An 8971-nucleotide genomic window follows, 5' to 3' on the forward strand; every position below is an offset into this window, starting at 1 on the left:
TTTTCAAGGCTAGGAAAGATGCCGTGTGAGGCCGTTGATTCTGGAAATGACACAGCAGAGCCTTGGACTCCTCATCTGACCTGCACTCTTGCTTAGAATCAGCACTGGGTCAGTGCCTCCCTCCGGCTGGTGGACTTAACCCTTGTTCCAGATTAATGGCCTCTTTGTTTGTGAGCAGTCTTTCTGCAGATACTGTGGCAGGAAAACGCAGATACAGTATTGGAGCCTGGCATTTGGGGTTCCATGGAAAAAGGGCATCATAACGAAATAGTGTGATAATAGCCCTGCAAGTTACTATGAGTGATGGCACTGGGGGAGGTGTGTGACCTTGTAGTGAGCTATCCTACAGCGAGTACGGCTGCCATTGGCAATAGAACTTAATAAAAATGATGATTTGTTCATATTGACATTGCCTTTGGAATAAAGCAGTGTGATTTTGCACTGCTGTAAAGAAGAGGCCTCACACTAAAACATTTATATTCCATCTGTTAGCATTATTTCCCATGGATTACACTTAAACAGCACTGCCATAAAGAACCCTCACCTAAACCCCTCTGCTTTTATCTAAGACAATTTTATGCGCCATACTGGGGAGATGTCTTAAAATGTAGAACGTAATATTAGCAAATCCTCTTCAGTTATTTATTATTATTCCTTCACCTGTATAATCTGCATTCATTAACTTGTTCTTTCTAATATAATAAAACCCCAAGAACCTCCTCTCTTTATCTGGTGTTCGGACCGAGAGCCGAATCATGAAGTTATGTCTGTTAGTAACTCTGTGTGCAGCCAACTCAACTCCAGGACATAAAAATGAGAAGTAGGTGCCCTTTGGGGACAGAGGCTGGCTGTTAAGCCAGATGGGCTTACAGGGACAGTTGCCAGAGATCCTGTAACTTACAATGCAGCAGCTTTGCTGATTTATGGAAACTGGTTTCCACACAACTTTCAGGAATTAACTTTGTGCTCCCAGTGCCCTCCTGCTCTGTTTAATCTGAGATGCTTATTTCTGCTGCTCCGTCTTGCACCTTCTCTGGCATGTCAGCTGTTACTTTTTTTTTTTTCTGCCCCCAATCTTATGCTCAGTTGAGTTTTTCTATTTTGCTGTTTGTTGAACAGAAATCCTTAATTTCTTTAAATTTTTTAATTTTATCTTTTTATACTGCAGGTTCTTATTAGTCATCAATTTTATACACATCAGTGTATACATGTCAATCCCAATCTCCCAATTCAGCACACCCCCCCCCCACCCCCCCGCGGCTTTCCCCCCTTGGTGTCCATATGTTTGTTCTTTACATCTGTGTCTCAACTTCTGCCCTGCAAACCGGTTCATCTGTACCATTTTCCTAGGTTCCACATACATGCGTTAATATATGATATTTATTTTTCTCTTTCTGACTTACTTCACTCTGTATGACAGTCTCTAGATCCATCCACGTCTCAACAAGCGGCCCAGTTCCTTTTTATGGCTGAGTAATATTCCATTGCATATATGTACCACATGTTCTTTATCCATTCGTCTGTTGATGGGCATTTAGGTTGCTTCCATGACCTGGCTATGGTAAATAGTGCTGCAATGAACATTGGGGTGCATGTGTCTTTTTGAATTATGCTTTTCTCTGGGTATATGCCCAGTAGTAGGATTGCTGGGTAATATGGTAATTCTGTTTTTAGCTTTTTAAGGAACCTCCATACTGTTCTCCATAGTGGCTGTATCAGTTTACATTCCCACCAACAGTGCAAGAGGGTTCCCTTTTCTCCACACCTTCTCCAGCATTTGTTGTTTGTAGATTTTCTGATGCCCATTCTAACTGGTGTGAGGTGATACCTCATTGTAGTTTTGATTTGCATTTCACTAATAATTAGTGATGTTGAGCAGCTTTTCATGTGCTTCTTGGCCATCTGTATGTCTTCTTTGGAGAAATGTCTATATAGGTCTTCTGCCCATTTTTGGATTGGGTTGTTCGTTTCTTTAATATTGAGCTGCATGAGCTGTTTATATATTTTGGAGATTAATCCTTTGTCCGTTGATTTGTTTGCAAATATTTTCTCCCATTCTGAGGGTTGTCTTTTCGTCTTGTTTATGGTTTCCTTTGCTGTGCAAAAGCTTTGAAGTTTCATTAGGTCCCATTTGTTTATTTTTGTTTTTATTTCCATTACTCTAGGAGGTGGATCAAAAAACATCTTGCTGTGATTTATGTCAAAGAGTGTTCTTCCTATGTTTTCCTCTAAGAGTTTTATAAAGTGTCTGGTCTTAAATTTAGGTCTTGAATCCATTTTCAGTTTATTTTTGTGTATGGTGTTAGGGAGTGTTCTAATTTCATTCTTTTACTTGTAGCTGTCCAATTTTCCCAGCACCACTTATTGAAGAGACTGTCTTTTCTCCATTGTATATCCTTGCCTCCTTTGTCATAGATTAGTTGACCATAGGTGTGTGGGTTTATCTCTGGGCTTTCTATCTTGTTCCATTGATCTATGTTTCTGTTTTTGTGCCAGTACCATATTTCTTGATTAGTGTAACTTTGTAGTATAGTCTGAAGTCAGGGAGTCTGATTCCTCCCGCGCCGTTTTTTTCCCTCAAGACTGCTTTGGCTATTCGGGGTCTTTTGTGTCTCCATACAGATTTTAAGATTTTTTTGTTCTAGTTCTGTAAAAAATGCCATTGGTAATTTGATAGGGATTGCATTGAATCTGTAGATTGCTTTGGGTAGTAGAGTCATTTTCACAATATTGATTCTTCCAATCCAAGAACATGGTATATCTCTCCATCTGTTGGTATCATCTTTAATTTCTTTCATCAGTGTCTTATAGTTTTCTGCATACAGGTCTTTTGTCTCCCTAGGTAGATTTATTCCTAGATATTTTATTCTTTTTGTTGCAATGGTAAATGGTAGTGTTTCCATAATTTCTCTTTCAGATTTTTCAACATTAGTGTATAGGGATGAAAGAGATTTCTGTGTACTAATTTTGTATCCTGCAGCTTTACCAAATTCATTGATTAGCTCTAGTAGTGTTCTGGTGTCATCTTTAGGATTCTCTATGTATAGTATCATGTCATCTGCAAACAGTGACAATTTTACTTCTTCTTTTCCTATTTGGATTCCTTTTATTTCTTTTTCTTCTCTGATTGCCGTGGCTAGGACTTCCAAAACTATGTTGAATAATAGTGGTGAGAGTGGACATCCTTGTCTTGTTCCTGATCTTAGAGGAAATGCTTTCAGTTTTTCACCATTGAGGATGATGTTGGCTGTGGGTTTGTCATATATGGCCTTTATTATGTTGAGGTAGGTTCCCTCTATGCCCACTTTCTGGAGAGTTTTTATCATAAATCGGTGTTGAATTCTGTCAAAAGCTTTTTCTGCATCTCTTGAGATGATCATATGGTTTTTCTCCTTCAATTTGTTGATACGGTGTATCACATTGATTGATTTGCATATATTGAAGAATCCTTGCATCCCTGGGATAAATCCCACTTGATCATGGTGTATGATCCTTTTAATGTGTTGTTGGATTCTGTTTGCTAGTATTTTGTTGAGGATTTTTGCATCTATATTCATCAGTGATATTGGTCTGTAATTTTCTTTTTTTGTAGGATCTTTGTCTGGTTTTGGTATCAGGGTAATGGTGGCCTCATAGAATGAGTTCGGGAGTGTTCCTTCCTCTGCAATTTTTTGGAAGAGTTTGAGAAGGATGGGTGTTAGCTCTTCTTTAAATGTTTGATAGAATTCACCTGTGGAGCCATCTGGTCCTGGACTTCTGTTTGTTGGAAGACTTTTAATCACAGTTTCATTTTCATTACTTGTGATTGGTCTGTTCATATTTTCCATTTCTTCCTGGTTCAGTCTTGGAAGGTTATACCTCCCTAAGAATTTGTCCATTTCTTCCAGGTTGTCCATTTTATTGGCATAGAGTTGCTTGTAGTAGTCTCTTAGGATTCTTTGTATTTCTGTGGTGTCTGTTGTAACTTCTCCTTTTTCGTTTGTAATTTTATTGATTTGAGTCCTCTCCCTCTTTTTCTTGATGAGTCTGGCTAATGGTTTATCAGTTTTGTTTACCTTCTCAAAGAACCAGCTTTTAGTTTTACTGACCTTTGCTATTGTTGTCTTTGTTTCTATTTCATTTATTTCTGCTCTGATCTTTCTGATTTCTTTCCTTCTGCTAACTTTGGGTTTTGTTTGTTCTTCTTTCTCTAGTTCCTTTAGGTGTAAGGTTAGATTGTTTATTTGAGATTTTTCTTGTTTCTTGAGGTAGGCTGGTATAGCTATAAACTTCCCTCTTAGAACTGCTTTTGCTGCATCCCATAGGTTTTGGATAGTCGTGTTTTCATTGTCATTTGTCTCTAGGTATTTTTTGATTTCCTCTTTGATTTCTTCTGTGATCTCTTGGTTATTTAGTAACATATTGTTTAGCCTCCATGTGTTTGTGTTGTTTACGGTTTTTTTTCCCTGCAATTGATTTCTTATCTCATAGCGTTGTGGTCAGAAAAGATGCTTGATATGATTTCAGTTTTCTTAAATTTACTGAGGCTTGATTTGTGAGCTAAGATGTGATCTATCCTGGAGAATGTTCCATGCGCACTTGAGAAGAAAGTGTAATCTGCTGTTTTCGGATGGAATGTCCTATAAATATCAAATCTATCTGGTCTGTTGTGTCATTTAAAGCTTCTGTTTCCTTATTAATTTTCTGTCTGGATGATCTGCCTATTGGTGTAAGTGTGCTGTTTAAGTCCCCCACTAGTACTGTGTTACTGTCAGTTTCCTCTTTTATAGCTGTTAGCATTCGCCTTATGTATGGAGGTGCTCCTATGTTGGGTGCATATATATTTATAATTGTTATATGTTCTTCTTGGATTGATCCCTTGATCATTATGTAGTGTCCTTCCTTGTCTCTTGTAACATTCTTTATTTTAAAGTCTATTTTATCTGATATGAGTATTGCTACTCCAGCTTTCTTTTGATTTCCATTTGCATGGAATATCTTTTACCATCTCCTCACTTTCAGTCTGTATCTGTCCCTAGGTCTGAAGTGGGTCTCTTGTAGACAGCATACATATGGGTCTTGTTTTTGTATCTATTCAGCGAGACTCTGTCTTTTGGTTGGAGCATTTAATCCATTCACATTTAAGGTAATTATCAATATGTATGTTCCTGTGACCATTTTCTTAATTGTTTCAGGTTTGTTTTTGTAGTTCCTTTTCTTCTCTTGTGTTTCCCACTCAAACAAATTCCTTTAGCATTTGTTGTAGAGCTGGTTTGGTGGTGCTGAATTCGTTTAGCTTTTGCTTGTCTGTAAAGCTTTTGATTTCTCTGTTGAATCTGAATGAGATCCTTGCTGGGTAGAGTAATCTTTTTTTAAGTTCTTCCCTTTCATCACTTTAAGTATATCATGCCACTCCCTTCTGGCTTTTAGAGTTTCTGCTGAGAAATCAGCTGTTAACCTTATGGGAGTTCCCTTGTATGTTATTTGTTGTTTTTCCCTGCTGCTTTCAATAATTTTTCTTTGTCTTTAATTTTTGCCAATTTGATTACTATGTGTCTCAGCGTGTTTCTCCTTGGGTTTATCCTGTATGGGACTCGCTGCACTTCCTGGACTTGGGTGGCTATTTGCTTTCCCAATTTAGGGAAATTTTTGACTATAATCTCTTCAAATATTTTCTCTGGTCCTTTCTCTCTCTCTCCTCCTTCTTGGACCCCTATAATGCAAATGTTGTTGCATTTAATGTTGTCCCAGAGGTCTCTTAGGCTGTCTTCATTTCTTTTCGTTCCTTTTTCTTTAGTCTGTTCCACAGCAATGAATTCCACCATTCTGTCTTCCAGGTCACTTATCCGTTCTTCTGCCTCAGTTATTCTGCTCTTGATTCCTTCTAGTGTAGTTTTCATTTCAGTTATTGTATTGTTCTTCTCTGTTTGTTTGTTGTTTAATTCTTCTAGGTGTTTGTTCTTTAATTCTTCTAGGTCTTTGTTAAACATTTCTTGCATCTTCTCGATCTTTGCCTCCATTCTTTTTCTGAGGTCCAGGATCATCTTCACTATCATTATTCTGAATTCTTTTTCTGGAAGGTTGCCTATCTCCACTTCATTTAGTTGTTTTTCTGGGTTTTTATCTCGTTCCTTCATCTGGTGCATAGCCCTCTGCCTTTTCATCTTGTCTATCTTTCTGTGAATGTGGTTTTTGTTCCACAGGCTGCAGGATTGTAGTTCTTGCTTCTGCTGTCTGCCCTCTGGTGGATGAGGCCATCTCTGTTACTTTTGATTTCATGGCTCACTGATGGCTCGGACTCTTTTTCTAAATAGCCCATCTGTTTACTTCCTGGGACTGTGATTTCTCAAGGTCTCATCCTTGCCCCAGGGTTTCCAAATGAACAAGGAGTCACCAGTGCTCCTGGCTAGTGCCCTGGAGAGGCCAAGGGGTCAGAATCCAAGAATGGAATCCCCTGAGGCCATGCTCTTCTCAGTTTTAAATCTTGACGAAAGAAACCAAAAACAGGGACGTTCAGCTTCTTTTCTCCATGTTGGGGTGAAAGCCACACTCTAGCAGATGCCTGGGTTCTCTGCAGGCTTGCTCACAGCCCCCCTCAGCCCAACACTTACTTGCTTTCACAGTAACTGATCTTTCACCGGCAAATCACGTGTCAGAGGTGGAGGCCAGGCCTGTTCCACGCTCTCTCCTCCAGCAAGAGGCCTGGGGATGCGAGGAGCTGCGTGCAGCACCGGCGGTCCTTCCCCAGCCCGCAGCGGGGTCTCTCCCAGTGTTCCCAGGTCTCTTGATAGGAATGGGGGGACTTTATCAAATCTGAATTTGGGACTGGCTTTTGAGTTACACAGTTTACTTGAAATTTTGAGAAATAGCTTAGTGGTCAAAGTTTGGGCAGCAAATAAGTAAATTTGTACTGTTCACTACCTTGAACTCCCAGCTACAAGGAGGTTAAACTGCTTCTCAGGTCCCCACAGGCTCTGTCTCCCGCCTGCCAGGAACATGGTGGAAGTGAGACAAGTGAAAGCCGTTGAGTAGCTCATAAATCCTTCCGTTTCTGGGGTAGAACAATCCAGCAGCTTCATGCTGTGTGATTTGCTTCTTTGTGAGGCCTGGTGAAAAACACATGTATTCATTTTAATGTGACTTTATTTTGCAAGGACAAGGAGAATACCTCACTTTGAATAAACGGATTTATCTTTGTAGGTGGATATTAAGCATATATAATAAAACTACACCATTATTGATGTCATATAAACTTGTAAGGGAAATAAAGGGATGGAGAAAATTAGCCTTTGGTCCTTACTTGTACTGGCAAATAGCTCTTTCAGCATGCTTGTCTATCATTTCTGTCATCTGGGTCAGTTTCAATTGATTCGTTTTTCTCTTTATTATGGGATTATATTTGCCTGCTTTTCATGCCTCATAATATTTGTTGGATGCTAGACATTGTACATTTTACTGGGTTGGATACTGGATATTTTGTATTCCTGTAAATATTCTGGAGCTTTGTCCTGGGTTGCAGAGTGATCCTTTCAGGTCTTGACTTTAGGAATTGTTAGGTGGCACTGGAACAGTGTACATGTGGGGTGTAGTTATTCTGTGTTTCCCCCCGCCGAGTCCCATGAATCATGAGGCTTTGCAGCCTGGCTGGTGGGAACGGGTGTATCTAGATCCCTTGTGAGCACCAGGCACTGACCCTCTGCTCCTCTGGATGGTTCCTTCTCTGGCCTGGAGTGGAGTGAATGGGCCCTGCTGACTGACTGAGGGGCTCTCGTACATCCTCTGAGTCCTCGCTCTAGAGCTCTCTCCTCTCAGGAGGTCCGACCTGCAGGCTCTGGCCACCTTAGTCTCCCCGGACCCTCAGCACCCTCTCCATAATTCGGGGAGTCTGGCTGCTCCCCTTGGGTCCCCTCCCAGCACCGCAGCCTGGAAACTCTCTCAAGGCAGTACTCTGGGCAGCCCTCAGGCTTACCTCGAGGTGCCCCTCCCAGCACCGCAGCCTGGAAACTCTCTCAAGGCAGTGCGCTGGGCAGCCCTCAGGCTTACCTCTCGAGGTGCCCCCCGCTCAGGAATCACTGTCCTTCGTTGCCTGATGTTCTCTGTCTTGCGAACTCTTGTTTCATATATTTTGTTCATTGTTTGGTTGTTTTGTGTGGGAGGGAAAATCCAGTACCTGTTACTCCATCTTGGTTGTATGAGACTTTGTAATTATTAATTTTGTCTTCCCTATAGCACCGGAAAGCTTGATGCAGGCTTTGGAAGACTTAGATTATCTGGCAGCACTGGACAATGATGGAAACCTTTCTGAATTTGGAATCATCATGTCAGAGTTTCCTCTTGACCCACAACTCGCCAAGTCTATCTTAGCATCCTGTGAATTTGACTGTGTAGATGAAATGCTAACAGTCGCTGCCATGGTAACAGGTATTCCTTCACGGCTCTTTTGTACTGTGTATCTGCAGCAGGTATAGATTTAAATGAGACCCATTTGAAATGATAATGAAATATTTTAGTAGTTTGAAAATGTAGAAAATTATAAGAATTGCCTTAATATGAAAAAATCTAAATAAAAACCCAGTGAACTTCTTAAAGCAGACAGGTGAAAGCATACCAAGTTCGCTTTTGCTGAAGTAATCGGTACAGATCAAGAAAAACGTGTCACGTATGCGTGTTTTTTATTTCCTACCACCTCATTCATCTTGGTTTATAGGTTTTAATTGATTCTTTTACTGGCAGGACAAACCAAAGGCTATGCTGCATTAGGACCTGAGTTCTAATCCCGTCCCTGGACCGGGGGCTGTAATATTTACAGGCAGGTTGTCCGCTGTGCTGAGCAGACCTGAGAAAAGCTAACACACAGGAGTAAGGAGAAGCACAAGATGACAGCTCACCCTACAGTTCTCTGATTTCTATGTAAACAGGATAGCATGTTATTCACAGAGTAAGACAGGAGCAGGGCTACAAACAGCAGTGAGCCCCCATCCGTCCCCCCCCC

The 8971-nt window shown here is 40.6% G+C and overlaps 1 protein-coding gene across 1 annotated transcript in view; it reads left to right on the top strand.

Annotated features, from left to right (window-relative positions):
- DHX32 (DEAH-box helicase 32 (putative)) overlaps positions 1-8971 on the top strand; it is a 43039-nt gene that overhangs the window by 29286 nt on the left and 4782 nt on the right. Inside the window, exon 7 of the mRNA XM_007449631.1 lies at positions 8209-8400. Within this exon, the coding sequence (XP_007449693.1) occupies positions 8209-8400 (192 nt within the window). The remainder of the gene's footprint in view (positions 1-8208; positions 8401-8971) is intronic.

This window comes from Lipotes vexillifer, unplaced genomic scaffold, assembly GCF_000442215.2.
Source record: "Lipotes vexillifer unplaced genomic scaffold, Lipotes_vexillifer_v1.1 scaffold1262, whole genome shotgun sequence".
Classification (NCBI taxonomy): Eukaryota; Metazoa; Chordata; class Mammalia; order Artiodactyla; family Lipotidae; genus Lipotes; species Lipotes vexillifer.